Below are 18,714 nucleotides of genomic sequence, written 5' to 3' on the forward strand. Positions count from 1 at the left end.
GGGGGCACGTAATGGAGTGAGCGCCGGGTGTTATACGCAACTGGTGACTCACTGAACTCTACCTCTGAAACGAATAATACATTATATGTTAAGTAATTGAATTTAGATTTTAAAAATACACCAAAAAAGGAAGGAAGCGTGTATCTGGAGGCAGGGGTGGCTGGCAGGAGGGGGGCACTAACAGGGCAGAGGTGACCTGCTGGGGAGGGACAGGGCCATCTTGTCCTGTGGCAGACCCCACTCGGGTGTGGACAACAAGCCTGAGTCCTACAGGAAAGGTCCCACAGTCACTAATCTCAGGGCGTGACCAGTTCGCAGCACACCCTTCACCGTGCACGCTCCCACCCCTACCGCCCTGTCGTTTCAGGCTTGAGTCATCAGTCCACGAGCACGCAGTGACCTCCTCGCGTGGCCGGGCCTCATGCCACACCTGGGCCAGAATCGTGAGCCATTCTGTTGCTTCCTGACTGGCGCACGGGAGAAGAGTGAGGCACAAACAAGTCAGCTGCGAGAGAAAGGGAGCAGGGGACAACAGTAGAGAGGACTGTGGCCCCGAACAACTCCTCAGTCCCGATTTTACTAGATAGAAACAGTAACCCACCGACGAGCCGAAGAAGGCCAAACACTGGTCATAGGCCTTGTAGATAGACAAGAAGGAAGGCAAAATATGTCTGGTCAAGCAGTATAAAGTTTAGAGTTGAGCAAGCACATTCAAAGGACTTACCTAATTAGCCACAGGCGCTCTCGTTGGGGGGGGGGGGGGGCGGATAACGGGAAAATGCAGGAAAAATGCAGCAGGCCGCGTTCAGCCCTGAGTTCAGCCCAGAGCGGGCCAGGGGGCCGGGGCTTCCCCACTGCTCGGCTTCAAGGCCACGTATCGGCCTCTCCCCCAGAGGCCTGTTGCCAGTATGTGTTTTTCTTGACGTGCTTGGTAACTAGTAAAATGTCCCACGGGTTATATTTTAAGTAATACATTGTTCCGAGGAACAGTTACACCATTCTGTTTGAAGTGTTCAAGGAAAAGGTAGCACTCCGCAGTGGGGGTCCGCAGTGGGGGTCCTGGGGCCCTCTGGGTCATAGATGTGTGACTAATTGTGCCCCTGACACTCCTGTGACTGCTGCCCCCGCTGCCACCCCACCACATGACTGAGGGAAGGACCTGTGCTGGTGGCCTCTGTGGAGACTGAAAGAGGAGAACAAGGACAAGGTAGGGGCAGGGGTTGGCCTCTGTGAGCTGGGCGCAGAAGCAGGGAGCTGCAGTGCACAGACCCGGCATCCAGCCCCTCGGGCCGCCACGCCCCACATGTGGACTTTGGCTGCCCCTGGTAAGTGGGTGAGTCAGGCTGCGCCTCAGCGCATAAGAGGTACCAGAGCGGACTCCTGTGCCACGGCCACAGCCACCATGCAGGGGAGGACCCCGGAGCTGTGTCTGCTGCTTCTGTTGGGGCTGGGGTCCCAGGGCACCCTGCCCCCACCCTGTGACAGGTAGGAGTGGGGAAGGTGGCTGGGGCTGGGGCAGGAAGGCCAGGGTCGGGAGGTTGGGATCACATCTCAGGTGCTGGGGGCGGGGGGGGTCATCTCTGGGGAGGGAAGTGGAGGGAAGAAAGTAGCTTTCCAGGGGGGCAGGCGGGCTCTGTGCCAGACACCGCCGGACCTCCAGTGCTGGAGAAAGGGGGTGCTGCCTTCTGATGGAGGCGCCGGCTGTCCAGTGTCCTCCCTCCCTCCACCCCTGGCTCCAAACTCCTCCTCAGACCGTGCGGGGCTTTCCTCAGGTGGTTCTGGGAAACTTTCTGCCAGTTCTCCAGTTTTCCAGTTTCCCCAGCCAGGAGGTGAGAGGCAGTGTCAGGGCCCGAAAGCCCTCCTAAGCTTAACCTCTGACCTTGGTGACCAAGAGCCAAGTCAGACCTCTTTCCAGAACCATCGTTCCATCCCCCAAAAAGACAGATGAGTGAGCGGGTCCTGCTTCCCAGGCTCACAGGACGTCATCCATTTCTCATCTAAATGGGTTTCTTGAGCTCTCACTGTGTCTCTTGGCCTGCGGCAACAAACAAGAGAAACAAGGTCCCTGTCTTTGGGGACCTTATGTAATTAGCAAGGACAGTACTGACCGAAGCACAGCCAGAGAAGTCAGAGACAGTGGGGGAGCCGCTCAGGGTGAGCAGAGGAGGTGTCCGAGGGGATGGGGAGGGACGGTGTCTGAGGAGAAGACGTTTGAGCAGAACTGTGGAAGGAACTGTCATCTCTGTGTGGATCTGGAAGACTGTCCAGGCAAGGAGGCAGGGGCATGGCCGTGCCAAGGCTCTGAGGTCATGATTCAAGGAAGAAGTCCTCTGTGGCTGGGACAGAGGTGGGAACAGGCCAGGGGAGAGAGGAGGCAGGGCTCGGGTGCCAGTGGTAGGACCAGACAGGTAACAAGTCATTCAGGATGAGGGATATTTTGCAGGACTCGCTGATGAAGGAGGAGTATAAAGGGAAAGGGATTACTCGGGATGATTCATAGATTTTATTCTGAGAAATTGTAATAAGGATTTCGGAGAGGCTGTGTGATCAAGAGTTTCGTCAAGCATGAGGTCAGTTGCCAACAGCAAGGAAAGGCTGCTGGGTCAGGGGTAAGACCACCCGCAGCGCTGGTGACTTGCTACTCACCAAATAGTTATTCCAGTGAAGGGTTACAGATTAAAATCAAGAAAGGTAAAATGCACATAGGGCAGAGTCCAAGAGAGAAGAAACAAAAGCTCCAGCTGTCCTCTTCCAGTGGATTTGTATGAACAGCACCTAACTTTCCCAGCAACCTGCGTGACATCATGCACAAGGTCACCCGGGCCTCACGTTCAGGGTTGTCAACCGGGGCCTGTGACCGAGGCGGGGAGTATCTGCGTGTCCCATCTTGGTTGCTCAGTCTCCAGGTCTCTAAGTCTGAGTGATACTGGGTGGCCCTCGGTCCTTCTGTGAGTCGGTGCATTATACTGAACCTGGGTTTGGGGGAACCTCCCAGTCTGTAGCCAGGTGGTCCAAAGAGGGTATAGCTTCGGGCCCCTCAAACCGGCCCCTGCTAGCTGGACCAAGGGCCATCTTGTGGGGGACTGGGCCGTGGCCTGAGCTCATCAGTTAGTACCACGTTTGGATTGCAGTTCTGCGGTGAATGTCAGAAAATGTGTGATTTGCTGGGAGGACCTTGCCTGGTTGGGACATGTGGCTCAGGGAAAGCAAGATGGAAGGACAGGGGATAAGCAGCCTTTGGTTCCTGCTTGGCTGAAGGGTCACCCGTGTTTTGGAGTGGCAGCTGTGTTGTGGTCGGGTCCTGGAGGTGAAAGTTATCAACGGAGTTTGGAGATGATGGGTCCATCTCCCAGAGTGTTGGCTCCGTGGATGCTTAAGAAAATGCAGAATAATAAGAAAAAAATCTAAAAATGCAATCCCTGGGTTATTATTATCCTATAATAGCAAGCATGGAAGTGAGAGATGGGCCATGCCTATGTTTTGGCCAGTCCAAACCTCAGCCTCTCTTCTTCTCAGGCCCTTGCCTAAGGAGTGTGGGGGACAGGATCCCATTTCTGGCTGGCCTGAGGTATGTCCATTAATCTTAGAGCCATTTCCAAAAGAAAAAAAAATTATTCTAAAACAACAAATAATGAAGCAGGCGAGACTGATTTCCAAAAGAATAGGATAGACGGAAGGAGCCAATGGACTCGTCCCAGCAGGGTAGAGTCTTTAAACAGTTATTGAGAAATGGGGTGAATAAAACGTATGTGGCTAGGGTCAAAATGTGTTAATGCAGCACTTCTTAGAAATTGAATGGGCCACTGGGAGCTCCTGTAGGCCCCCCAAAATGCAAGGGACCAAAGTCTGTTTTATTTACCTTACTTTGGAGGAATTAGGAAAAAACTTTGCAAGGCGAAGATGGTAATGAGAAACCTGACTTCCCATGTCTTGAGGCAGAGGTTGCACAATTTAATCAAGATAAAGATTGGTAGGGCGCCTGGGTGGCTCAGTTGGTTAAAGTCTCTGCCTTCGGCTCAGGTCGTGATCCCAGGGTCCTGGGATCGAGCCCCACATCCAGCTCTATGCTCAGCGGGGAGCCTGCTTGCTCCTCTCTTTCTGCCTGCCTCTCTGCCTACTTGTGATCTCCGTCTGTCAAGTAAATAAATAAAAATCTAAAAAAAAAAAAAAAAAAGATTGGTGAAAAGCTTAGAGTCCCTTAGCTGTGTCCCTGCTGGGGGCTCAAAACGTTATGCATATGAGTGGCAAAATGGTCAGAGGATGGAGAAGATTCTTGACTCTGTGCTGTGGGGTCCCGTGCACCGTGGTAGCAGATGCGTGGTTAAAACCCTGAAATGGGTGACGGTCAGGTTGGGAGGACAGAGAGTGCAAGAGCTGGTGGGTTTTGGGTGCATGTTTGGATGGAAATTGGAATATTTAGACAGACTTGATATCAAGGGGTTTCTCCTTCTCCTGAATGTGTCTCAGATGTGGCTGTCATGTCTGGCCAGGGAACACTTACCCTTACCCAGTGTTGGAAAACCCAAACCTGTCAGCAAAGCCGTGGTTAGGAACACCAGGGTCAAAGGGGCTGAGATGAAAGCTGCTTTGGTGTTTGAACACTTTTCTTGTGAAGTGATTGCTTTTACTTCGCCTGAATGCATTACAGGGGTGGATGTTGTATCCAAGCACGGGTGTTTCCAGTCTCTAGTGATGTACAACAAAAGGCCTGTGAATCTGCCCATTATGCTCTCGCTTCTTGTATTAATTGGACATTCCAAATGGGCTCCAGTAAAATTGCCTGAGGTCACACAGATCACACCCTTCTGTGGAGTGTCGAGGGCGGCTTACAGCAGGAGCCTCGGGGCCCCTCCCAGCACTCCTGCCAGACTTTGGACTAGAAAAATGTCCATTTGAGAGGCAATTACTCGCTAGTTATCAGACATTGAGACTGCCCCTCTGAAGGACATAAGAATATCTTTTTTTTTAAGTTTTTATTTATTTATTAAAGAGCATGAGCCTGTGGAGTGGGAGGTGCAGTGGGAGAAGGAGAAGCAGGCTCCATGCTGAGCAGGGAGCCGGACTCAGGGCTCAGTCCCAGGACCCTGAGATCAGGACCCGAGCCAAAGTCACAGGCTTAACCGACTGAGCCACCCAGGCGCCCCAAGACCTAAGATAATCTTAAAACCCGAAACATCCATAATATCTTGGGTGATGTTGGAGAAATGAGCTAAGAGGGAGGGCAGTGCCCGGAAGGGTTCCATAATGCAATGGAAAGGGTTTGTCCAGTAGCATGTTGCTGGGAGAATGTAGAGTTAATTCCATGACCTGGATGTGAGAGCGGGAGACTCTGTTCCCTAGAAAAGGTGCTTGGTTCACGGATAGCCATTCCCAGGTGAACAGATAGCACTGAAGGGCTGCCTCTGTGGCCAGGAGTGAGAAAACCAGGGCGCCTTGGTGGCTCAGTCAGTTAAGCATCTGACTCTTGATTTCAGCTCAGGTCATGATCTCAGGGTTGTGGGATGGAGCCCGCGTCAGACTGAGCATGGAGTCTGCTTGTTCCTCTCTTCCTCCCTTTACTCCTCCCCTGCTCATGCTGCTCCCTCTCTCTCTCTCAAATAAATCTAAAAAACCAAAAAACAAATCAGCTCAGTGGGCTGAACTGCATAGTATTTGCCATTGTGTTGGGGTCTAATCTGCTTTTAGTGGCCACCATCCTGGCCATACGGTCAGGCAGAAGGGCGATGGGGAAGTGGTGTATAGAAACATCGCCCATGTGTGGTACAGTCCTACGAAAGTCACTGGGAATCTGAGAAGTTCATTAAAGTAGAAGACTTTTGGTTTTTGTTTGTTTTTAAAGATTTTATTTATTTACTTACTTGGCAGGGAGAGAGAGCACAAGTAGACAGCAGCAGGAGAGGAAGAAGCAGGCTCTCCGCTGAACAGGGAGCCCGATACGGGGCTCGATCCCAGGACCCTGGGATCATGACCCGAGCTGAAGGCAGCCCAGGTAGAACACGTTTGATACCCATTAGAGGAACCTCTGTCCTTGATCGAAAAGTGATTAGAGCCAGCAAGTGGGCATCCCAGTGTGTTCATGTGAGGTGGCCACGTGGGGTCGTGAACCGATGGGATGTTGGGGGGTGCAGCCATGCCAAGGTGGGCCGGAACTAGATGCACCAGCTGAGGCACAAAGTGCCAGTAAGAGCTGTTGTGTCAGCAGAAGAGATGGGCTACAGGGCAGGTTCCCTGGGGGAGAGGACACGCATGGGGTTGGTCGGTGAGACCCCGGTGGGAGCAAGTAGTTTGACCTAGGTGTCGCCATGAATACTCAGTATACTGTCAGAGGACCAGACCAGGAGATGCTGCACCTGTCTGGCCCCCCGGAATGTATCTTGTCACACCAGGGAGCACACTCCCCCTCTGAGCCGTGGTTCCATAGGGAGCTGGAACCGGGCCATAACAACAGTGGCTGCCTAAAAGGGCAGATGTGGACGTGAAGGGCTGGCTGACACAGCTTCCCAAGTGTGCGCCCACACTCAGGCGTGAGGGGCTCCGGGGATAGATGGCTCCGCCTCTACAGGGGCGGGGCGATCGAGGCAGGGGAGGGGTGGAGGGGAGGCTGGTATGACCCAAGAGGCTCTTCCCACGTGGGAGGAAGACCACAGTAGACCGCACTGCTTTCTTTCTCCCCCAAATCGCTTCAGCCTTCTTTTCTCTACCCGATGCAGAGATGCTGGGCCCGAGGCAGCAGCCACACGTGGCCGAAGCAGGGATGGTTCCTAGGTAAGAAGGCGGAGCTCTACCCTTAACTTGCCAGGTCTGAACCCCTAGGAGCCTGGTGTGGCACACTGTGCCCTCGCCCCATCTGGCCAAATGCAGGGGGTCACTGGAAAGGGCTGTATTCAGGCCTCACGCAGGCCCGGGGGTAGGATGGCCCGCTCGAAGTGAACCCTCGTGGCCCCAGTCCCCGTGAGCGGGAGGGGACTGCGGGGAGGCACTCGCGAGACTAGTATCACTGCTGCAGTCTGGCCCAGCAGCCAAACCCAGCGTCCTTCCGGAAGCTGGAGCAGCTTGGGTATACACGGGGAGAAGGAGAAACAGTAGCTGACAGTGAAGTACTGAATGCACGGCCCCACGGTCATGTGGGAGAAACCCGCTGTTGCAATGACGCTTTGAAGGAGGCTCAGAGCTGGAAGGGAGGCTGCCTCTCCGTTTCGTGTGCCCGAGGGGGTGACCGTATGTACTGCCAAGACTTCTCCGGCTCTGGAGCCCGACAAGGGCAGATAGAAGCCGGCAAGCCTGAGTGGCCTCGTCCGGAGAGGTTCTGGCCAGATGAGGCTGGACTAAACTAATCGTGACTGTATGAGACTCTGGTAATTCTGACCCTCCTGTTCCAGCTTATGCCTGCCGTAGTGTGAGATGGTGATACACCGGCATTGCTGGTTAGAGAATGATTTTTTAAAAGATTTTATTTACCTGTCAGAGTGTGCGCGCGCACAAGCAGGGGGAGCGGCAGCCAGAGGGAGAAGCAGGCTCCCCGCTGAGCAAGGAGTCCACGCGGGACTCGATCCCAGGACCCGGGCATCATGACCCAAGTCAAAATCAAGAGTCAGACACTCAACAGACTGCGCCACTGAGGTGCCCCCCCTGTTTGTGTCTCACTGAGAGGCTTGTGCCGAGCTGCCTAGCGCAGAAGTTCGCTAAACCCAGTCCGTCCTCGGGCCAGTCGGTTCCCGTTGGTCTGACATTCTGAGGAGGCTTTGGCTCTGTCTCCGAACCTATGCAGGCATCAGTTTCCGTTCACCACATGCCTTGTTTACACGAGCTGGTGGAATCATACTCGTAATAGCAGTGGTAGACCATATCCCGGTGTGGTCATAGTGCAGTGGGGTCCGTTATAGAACGGACTGGAAGAGTTCCAGAGCTTCCTCTGCGCCTTCTCTGGGGACTCGAACCTTGCCCTTAGACCAAATATTGTTACGGACAGGCATCATTACAGGTAGTTATGACTTTATTACTTATTACAACCAATTATTATTTGTTATTTCCGGGTTCTGTGTCAGTTGGAGGCAAAGCCAGCACCCCCGCCTCAGCTCCCAGGCCGGCACGGAGACTGGTCTCCATGGGTGCTGTTCCGTACGTAGCAGGGCGCACCTGCTCCCTGGGGGAGGACACAGGTGGCCTTCAGAATAGTTCCGGTCCCTGCCGATTGTACAACAGGGCATATCTTCTGATCTGTTCCCGGAGCAGGGGCAGTCGTAGCTTATCAGGCTCGAGTACACGTGTCCACAGTGTCCACAGTCTAGAAGATTCCCACAGCCATCGCCCTGTGGCTACTTCGGCTTCAGTCCGCATTAGAACAGTCAGGAGGCTCTGTTGGCTGACGGTGCAGGCCCCTCCCAGTGCTGGACTCTGGGATTCCTCAGCCTTGCCTGTTGCGTTGGCCTGACCCACTTCACTAAAGCCTCATCATCCATCCAGCCCGACTCCCAGGCTTTGCCTCTTCTTGGAAGAAAACTCCTTCTAGTCTGCTGATTCTAGCTACTATTTTTTTTTCTCTGAATGTCTCTCCTCATTAAAATCAAATTCAGTTTGTTCCACCATGGGGGACCCATCTCCCGCAAAGCCCCACCTTTGTTTGAGGGAGAATGAGAGCACGTGGGAGAGAGGCAGAGGGAGAGGGAGAGAGACTCTTAAGCAGGCTCCATGCTCAGTGCTGAGCCCAACACAGGGCTCGATCTCACGACCCTGAGATCGTGACTTGAGCTGAAACCGAGTCGGATGCTTACCTGCCTGGGCCACCCAGCCACCCCGCAGCCCTTGTATGGCTCATGGGCCAGTGCTGTTTAATCTACCATGTACGTTGTTGCCATTAGGTACTAAAAGCCCAAGTGCCTCTGAGAGGCAGGTTTGGTATCCAGAAATGGCAGGTGCCCCCTGCTAGGCTGAGATAAGTGGTAGTTACAGCTGGATCCCGTTTACTGTGAGTACGCCGTGAGGCTCCCACGGTCTTCCTCCTCTCATGGTGGGGTTATTCCCCACGGGGATCTGGACGGACTGTATGATGCCTACTGCTTTCGTCCCACGAGAACCCCATTGTTTCTGTGCTGTGGACTAGCTTTCTGTTCCCAACACTGCACGTGCTGCTCTGTTCTGTCCACTAAAATCGGGGGATGTTGTTTTTAAACCAGGCTCCACATCCAGCATGGAGCCCAACTTGAGGCTTGAACTCACGACCCTGAGATCAAGACCTGAGCTGAGATCAAGAGTGAGACGCTTGGGGCGCCTGGGTGGCTCGGTTGGGCGGTCATGACATCGAGCCCCGCCTCAGGCTCCGCACTCAGTGTGGAGTCTGCTTGAGATTCTCTCTCTCTCCCTCTGCCCCCTCCCTGCATTCGCACTCACGCTCTCTCTAAAAAAAAAAAAAAAAAAGTCAGGTGCTCAACTGGCTGAGCCCTCCAGGCACCCCCAAATCAGGGGCCTTTCTAAGTATTTGATTTTCAAGGTTTATAGTTCCAGGGCAATTAATCTACCAAGAGTTGTAGACCACCCAGTCCAAAGACCCCGTGGGGAGTAGTTCCAGGAAATTCCTTCCCAAATGACATCTAAAAACTTAAAGTCGAAAGACACTGGCCCATCACTAGGATTGGCTTCAGGCATCAGCAGGTAGCCCAGCTCAGCGTCCTTTCCTGAGACTACAGTGTCTCCCAGAGCCCCTCCAGCTCTGTCTGCAGGCTTCCACGGGCCCCACCATTTCATGCAACCGGTAGGACTGTGCTGAGGACGCGGTAACCTCTCGCTCCGTCCAGGCGCTCGTGGTGCGCCAGATCTCCCATTTTCCTTAAATACTCTCATATTCCTCTCTCTGCCCTCAGCTGCCATTTCTCTCTCCATGTGGCATTGCTCTTCCCTCCCCCCTCCCCCCTGTGGAAGGGACGTCAGGTTCGGGCACTGTTACCGTCCAGGTCACCGACAGCATGTCCAGTTCTGCGAGGGCCCTAGAGGATAGGATTACAGGGCCTGGAATGAGGGGGGTATTCCTCCCACTGGGCAGCAGAGCCGCATTCACTGGGAGCCCCCACTTAGCCACATGGGCCGTGGCCACACCCTGCCCGATCAGGCACTTGGGGATTGTGGCATCAGGATTTGAAAAGAGAGCTAAGGTCTCTTACTAAAGGATCATTCATGCGTCTGACACCACAGTGGCAGGGCGGGTCCTAGTAGGACGATGTGGGAAAAAATTGTGTTGTCCTGCTCTCAGCCTCTCCTCATGTCCCCCAGAAAAGCAGATGAATCTAGCCAGTGGGGACCCTCTTTTTCATATATAAGTACCCACCCCATATTGAGTGTGAGCACACACTTGCGTCGCTGGGTAAGCACGCCCCTCGTGCTTTTCTCTCTGCCTGTTTCAGACCTCAGATGTGTCAGTTGCCTGTTGTGGGTCTGTATCGAGCCAGTGCTCGGAGGGTGACACAGCACGTGAGTCCTTTTGACACGTCTCTTGGCCCATTGTGGGAGCCACGGGCTGACCCAGTTGGCGCAGTGTCTTCTGTTCCGATATAGTATTTTAAGCGTATTTGTCTACAGTCAGGAATGCAAAGCTAATGCAAAATGCTCGTGGACCCCTTGAATTTCCGGAGTAACTTCCTGAGGTTCATGCTCCATGAGGGCACCCCCTTTCCTAGTCCAGTTTTTCCCTGTCCCTGAGTCCATAAACAGCCCAACTTGGGCGCCTGGGTGTCTCAGTCAGCTAAGTGTCCGACTCTTGATTTCAGCTCCGGTCATGATCTCAGGGTCGTGGGTTCAAGCCCCATGTTGGGCTCTGTGCTGGGCACGGAGCCTACTTAAAACCAGTGTGGGAGCTTTTCATATTCAGTGTCCATCACTGCGAGGGAAAGAGCACACAGTTCAGCCCACTGAGCTGGTCTGTTCTTCCATTGTTCAAAGATTCCTGTCAAGGTACTGTCTGTGCGCCTTGGCGCTGCCGTCGGTGGCCGAGCAGCTCTGTCAGTCATGGAGAGCCACAGCAGGGCTCTCCTGTGGCTCCTGGGGTGCTTCCCTCCGCCCTGTGGGAAGAGGCCCCCTGCCCATGCGGTCCCCGTGTAGCTGTTCCCGGGTAAACCCTTTCTGTATATGAAGGAACTCTTTGGAGGCACCACCTTCTTCATCGGAGACGGCACCCCAGGACCCAGTAGGGACTCTGGTTGCAGGAATATTTGCTCTGCTCCAGGCACGGAGGTGGTTCCTATAAACACCCAGTAGCAGGCTAGTCACTGCCTCCTGGATGATGTGCATCACTCAAGGCTCGGTGCGGCTTCCGTGGATCTCCCGCACCGGAGGTCTCAGCAGCTGCCACTGGGTGTAACCTACAGGCTTTCGCCTTAAGCCCTATGGTCAGTTTCCCCCCCAGGGGCCGCTGTGCAGTCGGTCCCACCCCTTCTAGCATGTCTCTGATTCAAGTGGTCCTTTCCTTTTGTTCACTGGGTGTCCACTGTGCCAAATTACCCACCAGTGTGGCCTTGGGCCCTTGTTTAGGTCCTCTACTGCAGAGGGCACTCCTCATTCTCTCAGCGGGGTGTGTCCCCACCACCCACACGCCCCTGCCACACATGGGCACACACACATTCTCCGGGCACACTCACACGTAGCCCCAGGCCAGGGAATGGGCCCAGACTGGAGCCTTTCTTCGCCCCTAATGTTGGTGACCTGACCTGCCCGCCTCCCAACACTGTCCTCAGCCAGATTTACTGCCATGGGGAGCTCTTGCACCAAGTGCAGATGGCCAGACTCTACCGGGATGACAAGCAGTTTGTGGACATGCCATTGTCCTTGGCTCCAGGTAAGGCACCAGGGGACCCCACTGCCTGAAGCTTTTGCACCAAAGATAACAGAGGGCAAGACAAGGCAAAGAGCTTCTATCAGGGCGGGGCTCCTGGGATCCACCTGACCTCTCCTTGCCGCCCGGACCCCAGACCAGGTTCTGCAGGACTTCCGTGAGCTGGCGGCTGCCCACGAGCACCGCATCCCCCAGCAGCAGCTGCAGGCCTTCGTCCAAGAGCACTTCCAGGCCGCGGGGCAGGAGCTGCTGTCCTGGACTCCCGAGGACTGGAAGGACAGGTACTACCTGGACAGGAAACAGGAGGGGGCCTTCGGGCAGGCCTGCCTCCCTGAACCCCGCGGGGTCGGTGTTCTTCCAGCCCCCGGTTGCTGCAGAAGATCTCGGACCCCAAGCTGAGAGCCTGGGCAGGGCAGCTTCACCGGCTCTGGAAGAAACTGGGAAAGAAGGTATCCGCGTCCTGGATCTCAGCCAGGGGATAGAGCTGGGAGACGGGGATACGAGCTTGGGGCCCCCACTGCCCTTAGATCACAGACTAGAATGCATTTCCTGAGAAGGCAGACCCCCACCCACTGGGTCCGTGAATGCAGCTCTCTAGAAAGAATTTCTGGAGGGAGAGAAGGGAACATCTACTTCTACCTTCTTACCTCCCCCTGGAAGCCCTCACCACCCCACCCACCCACCCCGGCCCCCACCCCCCTGCCACCCCAACTGCTGCTTATGCAAAACTAACCTCACCTGCCACCTCCAGGCCACCCACCTAGGCTCTCTCTTCCCAGAGCTAGTCAGGTCAGGATTCTGCTCAGGAACAATTGTCACTTGATAGTGGGCTGCGGTCAGGACAATCTGTTAGACACTCTCTCCTTTGAGGCTCAGAGAGGGCAGTGCTTTGCTCAAGGCTGCACAGCACCTGTCCTCCCAGAGGATGGGAGCCCTGGGCCTCTGGGGCTGGCGAGGCAGCCAGGGATGGGGGAAGGGGAGTGGAGGAAACAGTCCCCCTACCTGGTCCTAATACTGGCCGCTGCTTGCTGAGCCCCTGCCAAGGCCAGGCTGAGTTAGCAGGAACTCCAGAGGCCGGCATGTGGGGGCCAAGCAGACCTGGCTCCCAGCGCCTCTGGCCTTGACCAAGGCCACACGGCTGACCAGCAGCAGAGCCCGAACTCATGCATCCACACCACGGGGCCTGTGGGCTCCCTGTGCCCTCCCTCCCGACTGCAGGTGAAGCCAGAGGTCCTCAGCCACCCGGAGCAGTTCTCTCTCATCTACTCGGCCCACCCCTTCATCGTGCCCGGCGGACGCTTTGTTGAATTCTACTACTGGTGAGCGGCCAGGGCTTCAGGGCAGGAGTCGGGGAGCCCGGGGCGGCGGGCTGTCCTGAGCAGAGGGGGACAGAACCTGACTGGCCCAGTGTGCAGGGCGAGAGAGGGGGGTGGTGTGGGGGGTTGGTGCTCAAGCTGTCCCTTTCCGCAGGGACTCCTACTGGGTGATGGAGGGGCTGCTCCTGTCTGAGATGCCCCAGACGGTGAAGGGCATGCTGCAGAACTTCCTGGACCTGGTGCGGCTGTAAGCGGGGTTGGGCCCCTCCAGGCTGGGGCGGGGAAGCACGGGCCTGGGGCTTGGTGCTGGATTGGCCTTGGCCTTGGCCTTGGCCGCTGGGCAGATGCACCTCAGCAGGTGTCCTTCTTGGCAGCTATGGACACATCCCCAACGGGGCCCGTGTGTACTACCTGCAGCGGAGCCAGCCTCCCCTCCTGACTCTCATGATGGACCGCTACGTGACCCACACCAACGACACCGCCTTCCTCAGGTGGGTCCCCAGTCCCCCTGCTGCCCCGCAGGCCCCCCGACCTGGGCCCTCCCAGGGCGGGACTGAGGGGTGTGCCTGGGCTGAAACAGTGCCTGGCTCCACCCCAGGGACAACATAGAGACCCTAGCCTTGGAACTGGACTTCTGGATGAAGAACAGGACCATCTCTGTGAGCTCGGGGGGCAAGAGCTACGTCCTGAACCACTATGCTGTCCCTTATGGGGGCCCCAGGTAAGGAGCCGCTGCCAGCCTCTCGGTCTCTTGCTCCTCACTCTGGTCTGGGGGCCATGACAGCCCTACCTCTCAGATGCCGATACCGAAAGCCCTGGGAATCCAGGGCCCACCAAGGGCAATCCAGGGGCAGTTGAAGCAGCATGGCTCAGACTCCAGCTTGGCCTTGGAGCCTCCCGGTGCCAGGATGCCCACTTTCCTCTTCCAGGCCAGAGGCCTACAGCAAGGATTTTGAGTTGGCAGACACGTTGCCAGAAGGTAAGCAACGACAAGCACAGGAACCGGGGTGGGGCAGGGAGTCTGGTGTTGGGTGTCAGGTCTTGGTCCCTCATTCCCTGCCGCATTGTCCTCACAGAGGACCAGGTGGCTCTGTGGGCTGAGCTGAAGGCTGGGGCTGAGTCTGGCTGGGACTTCTCTTCTCGGTGGCTCATCGGAGGCCCAAACTCTACATCGCTCAGCAGCATCCGGACCAGCAAATTCGTGCCTGTTGACCTCAATGCCTTCCTGTGCCAGGCAGAGGCGCTGATGAGCAACTTCTACACCAGGCTGGGTGAGCAGCCCCGTGGGGGGAGGGGGGAGCTCTCCCAGCTGGGGTCTTACCTCAACCTTGGCTGTGGAGCTGGAAGTAGGACCCTGACTGAGGGGCCTCCAGCCTCCTGGCTGGCTCCGGACCTCACCTCGAGGGCAAGAGTACAAAGGGGGCCCCTTCTCCACATGCCCTCCCTTTCTTACTGGGAGGGACTACAAGGGTCTGTGAGAGGACACCTGAGTCCACGCTTTCAAACTCTCTCCATTCTCTTTCCCCAACAAACTGCCCTCGGACCTCTCAGAGCTAGGGAAATGCACATGGCCAGTGCCCTCCTAGGATGGACCCAGGAGCAGGCAGGTGTGGGTCTAGAAAGTCCTGCAGGGCCATAGCTCAGGAACTCTTAGCTCCTAGAGGCCAGAAATGTGGGCTCCAGGTCTGCATGTCCCCTTGGTGTCAGGACTTCTAGCCCTCAGGGAGGACAACAGGGGGAGGCCAAATCTGGCCTCTTCCTTGAAGGCATGGGACCCAAGGTCAGGGCCTCCTGGTAGCTCAGCCTAAAGAGATTTTCACCCCAGGGAATGACAGTGAAGCCACAAAGTACAGAAATCTGCAGCAACAGCGCTTGGCTGCCATGAGAGCCATCCTGTGGGATGAAGAGAAAGGGGCCTGGTTTGACTATGACCTTGAGAATGGAAAGAAGAACCTAGAGTTTTACCCATCCAACCTCACTCCTCTGTGGTCTGGCTGTTTCTCTGACCCGGACGCCGTGGACAAGGCTCTGAAGTATCTGGAGGTGAGGGGCAGCAGGGCAGGCGGGTTACTGGGGGCAGCACCACCTGTTCTCTCCCTGCGTCTGAGCCAGGGACCTCTGGCAAGTGGCCGCCAACCCCCTCCTCCACTCCCGAGTCTGAACCTGCAGGTCCCGCTGAAGCCACCAGGGGGCAGCCATGAGCAAGAAGAGAAAGCGGGGCGGTGCGCGGGGGGTGGGGGGGTGGGGGGTGGGGGGGGGACACACCTGTCTTGAGGAGGGCCCAGCCTCTTGGCTCCTCATCGAGCCCCCACCCACAGTCCTAAAAATGTCTGAAACCTTCTAGGACAGCCAGATCTTGACATACCAGTATGGGATCCCGACCTCTCTCCAGAAGACAGGCCAGCAGTGGGACTTCCCCAATGCCTGGGCCCCCCTGCAGGACCTGGTCATCAGAGGTAGGGAGTAGGGAAGCAGGGATGGGGCATATATCCCAGGACCGTCCCCTCCTTGCATCTGGTCAGCCTGGAGGGTCAGCCTCTGGGTGTGGGGGAGGTGTGAACAAAGCAGGTGGGTCTTTCTCTGGCTCTTCTGGTTTCTTGGCTCCCCACTCAGCAGATGTGTGTCCACCCCACCTGTCAAGGGAACCAGCCCTCCTTTCTCCCTCCAAACCCAGGCCCTGGGGAAGGAGCACATTGGCTTTTCACGCGGCCCATGATGGAGGTCTTAAGGCCCAGGCCTCTTTCCCTCCCTGAGGAGAGTAAGGCTCAGGCCTCTGCTCCCTGGGATGGGGACTCAGGAGATTCAGGGTCCTGCCTGGGCGGGGGGGGGCGTCTAGGTCTGGCCAAGTCTCCTTCACCTCGGGCCCAGGAAGTGGCTTTCCAGCTGGCTCAGAATTGGATCCGAACCAACTTTGAGGTCTACTCCCAAAAGTCAGTCATGTTTGAGAAGGTGAGCTGCTCCTGAGTGGTGCCCCATGGTGAGTGGGAGAGGTGGCTGTGTGTGTGGGGGGGGGGGGGGGTGTACAGGGATGAATGCCAGGCTTTTCTAAGCCCAGGGACAGTGGTGACCTCCGGTGGCCATTCTTGGGCACTGCAGGGGTCAGAGCTGCAGGACAGAGCAGCCTCTCCCAAAGGGGCTCTCCTCTCTTGCTCCCCTGGAGGGCTGAAGTCGGGAGCCTGGGGTCGTGCCCCACTGAGAGCCTGTGCTTTTGTTCCCAGTATGACATCAGCAACGGTGGGCAGCCAGGTGGAGGAGGGGAGTATGAAGTTCAGGTGAGTGGGCCCACACCCTACTGGGAAGGACAGGGCTGTGTTGTCCCCACACCTGGCCATGACCTTCCCTGCCTGGGCCTGTGTTTCCTCCCATGGATGTGGGTCCCCGGGAGGCTGAGTGGAGCTCCCCTGCAGCCCTGGGGCTAGGCAGTGCTAGAGCCTCTGGGTGGAGATCTCACAGGCCCTAAAAGGCTATGGGGCCTTCCCCAGAGATCTTGCCCCACTGGTCCTGTCTCTCTCCAGGAGGCTTTGGCTGGACCAATGGAGTGGTCCTGATGCTCCTGGACCGCTACGGTGACCGGCTGACCTCGGGGACCCAGACAGCTTTCCTGGAGCCCCACTGCCTCACAGCTGCCCTCCTGCTCAGCCTCCTGCCACAGTGATGGGCCTCCCTGCCCCGTCTGCCTCATTAAACTTCTGTGTGAGTCCCTACCTTCTCTGGCTTTTTCATCCCCCACCCCCAGCCAGTCCTTGGAGTGGGGTCAGAGTAGGGACCTAGAATTCATGGGCTGGGCCCTTGTGCCTCCGGGAACATCAGTGAGGAGGAAATCCTGTTTTGTGGGGACACTTGGTCCTCCTCCCCTTGTATCCCAGTCCCATCCCCCACACAGTCTGGCTCCCAAACACATAGTCCAAATGGTTTATTATTCTGTTGAGATGCTTACAAATACTGATCATCACCCAGCCCGGGGCCCAGCAGCCATGGCCCAGTGGTGGGCAGGGAGGTGGGCTTAGTGTTAAGGCGTGAAGGGCCGAGGCCAGATAGCTGGTGGCCTGGTCCTCTGCTCTCCATTTCTGTCACCCTTCCAAGGCTAAAGGGAGGGCAGCCAGACCTCAGGGTCCTCTCACTCCGCCGCCTCCTCTCTTGCTCAGGTTCCCCTTGGGGGTGTCTGAGCAGCCTTCCAGCCCCGTTAGGAACTCAGCCTGTACAACCCATCTAGCCGCCTCTCCCATCTGCTTCCCTCCTCCTCCAGTCGCTGGATGTCCGAGTTTCGTCCCTTCTGGCTCTAAGCAAGGCACGAGTGGAAGGGAGAGGGCGATGGGGGGGGCCGGCAGGTTGTGCACCAGGGCCTGGAGGCAGGGGGCAGCGGGGCGGGGGTTGGTCCCTCCCCCCGCCCCAGCATGAGATGCAGAAGGTCCGGGGCTGGAGAGATGGCAGGACGTACCCTCCGACGGGCCTGTGGTTGAAGCGTGGGCAGAGCCACAGAGCCGGGGCCAGGAGTGTGTATGTAACCATGGCGACGAAGCAGTCACTGTGGAGATCAGGGTTTGGGGTCTGCAAAAAGGGGATGCGGTTGGGACCTCAAGGATGACACTTGAGAACTCTGGCCCTTGAACAAGGTAGTAACAAAAATGCAGGAGAGCAGGGTAGAGCGGGGTTTGAGGAGTACACCGCCTGAGCTGTCACCCCACTCCAGATGTGGCTGTCCTCAGCCCCCAAGGCCCCTGCAAAGGGGGGGCGGCGCGGAGGCAAGGAGGGATCTTTGGCAGATTCTGGTACCATAATTTGTCCTTTGCGAAAGAGAACTTAGGCGGGGAGCGCAGGTGCCAGGTCAGAGCTGGGCCCGCTCTGCCAACTGCTCAGCCCTGGCAGCCCTGGGGCTGCCGGACCGTGAAGGGCTCTTGCCAGTTCTGAATCCCCAGGAGCCTCCCCACTTATCCGCTGGCTGGTTCTTCAGGGGCCCTGAGCGCAGACATTCACAGGACCAGCTCCTTACAGAAAGGTACGAAGTCTTGTACGAGAGCCCTCCCAGAGCCTCTGGGAGCACGGCCGCGCGGCCTGGGGCCCAGAGTGCGACTCTGTCCCCCGGGGCAGTGCAGCAGGCCCACGCCGGGACCGGCACGGTCAGTTCATGAACTGCGTGTAGCCCTCGGCTCCGGTGACGATGACGTCCATCCAGATGCGCATGGCCTCCGCCGACGGCGCCACCATGTAGTACAGCCGGTCGTGGGTCTTCACACAGAAGGTGAGGGCCGGGTTCGGGCTCTGCCCAGGGAGAGAGGAAGGTCTAAGACAGGGCTCACCTCTGACCTTCCATCTGCCCTTTGCCCCCCACCCCCGGCTCCAGGGTGCCCTGGAGCTTGAGACTGAGTCCCCGCCCGTCAAGGGGGCCCCAGGCCGAGATGTTCCCCTCGTCACACCCGGGCCGTCCTTGGACCCGGGCAGGGCCATACCCTGCCTCTGCCATGTAGGGGCCCTGTTTCTGGGCAGCCGCGGGCACAGAAGTGAGTAGCAACAGAATCGGCCACAGAGGGCCCTGCCCGTGAGGACCAGAGCCTCCTCTCGGCGTCAGAGGGGCAGGTGGAG

At 57.0% G+C, this 18,714-nt stretch overlaps 2 protein-coding genes across 17 annotated transcripts in view; one reads left to right on the plus strand and one right to left on the minus strand.

Annotated features, from left to right (window-relative positions):
• The first annotated feature begins 1,328 nt into the window (after positions 1-1,328).
• Positions 1,329-16,838, plus strand: TREH (trehalase). 3 transcript variants are annotated; one of them, XM_046016925.1, is made up of 16 exons: positions 1,367-1,485; positions 6,711-6,765; positions 11,721-11,821; positions 11,955-12,099; positions 12,180-12,267; positions 13,037-13,137; positions 13,289-13,381; positions 13,509-13,625; positions 13,733-13,855; positions 14,064-14,113; positions 14,211-14,405; positions 14,960-15,177; positions 15,479-15,590; positions 15,971-16,083; positions 16,353-16,410; positions 16,653-16,838. In XM_046016925.1, exons 2-16 carry the CDS (start codon positions 6,713-6,715, stop codon positions 16,787-16,789), a joined length of 1,704 nt encoding a protein of 567 aa, XP_045872881.1. In that variant the 5' UTR covers positions 1,367-1,485; positions 6,711-6,712; the 3' UTR covers positions 16,790-16,838. The 3 variants fall into 3 exon arrangements, with proteins under 3 accessions (XP_045872879.1, XP_045872881.1, XP_045872880.1); XM_046016924.1 differs by lacking the exon at positions 1,367-1,485 and adding an exon at positions 5,936-5,989; XM_046016923.1 differs by lacking the exon at positions 6,711-6,765 and having other exon boundaries at positions 1,329-1,485.
• Positions 16,839-17,032: 194 nt separating this feature from the next.
• The window catches only part of PHLDB1 (pleckstrin homology like domain family B member 1), a 45,092-nt gene continuing 43,410 nt past the window's right edge, over positions 17,033-18,714 (minus strand). For all 14 annotated transcript variants that reach the window (XM_046016911.1, XM_046016908.1, XM_046016907.1 and 11 more), the window contains one exon: positions 17,033-18,393. In XM_046016911.1, the coding sequence (XP_045872867.1) occupies positions 18,253-18,393 (141 nt within the window). In that variant the 3' untranslated portion in view covers positions 17,033-18,252. The remainder of the gene's footprint in view (positions 18,394-18,714) is intronic.

This window comes from Meles meles, chromosome 8 (genome assembly GCF_922984935.1).
Source record: "Meles meles chromosome 8, mMelMel3.1 paternal haplotype, whole genome shotgun sequence".
NCBI classification, from domain to species: Eukaryota; Metazoa; Chordata; class Mammalia; order Carnivora; family Mustelidae; genus Meles; species Meles meles.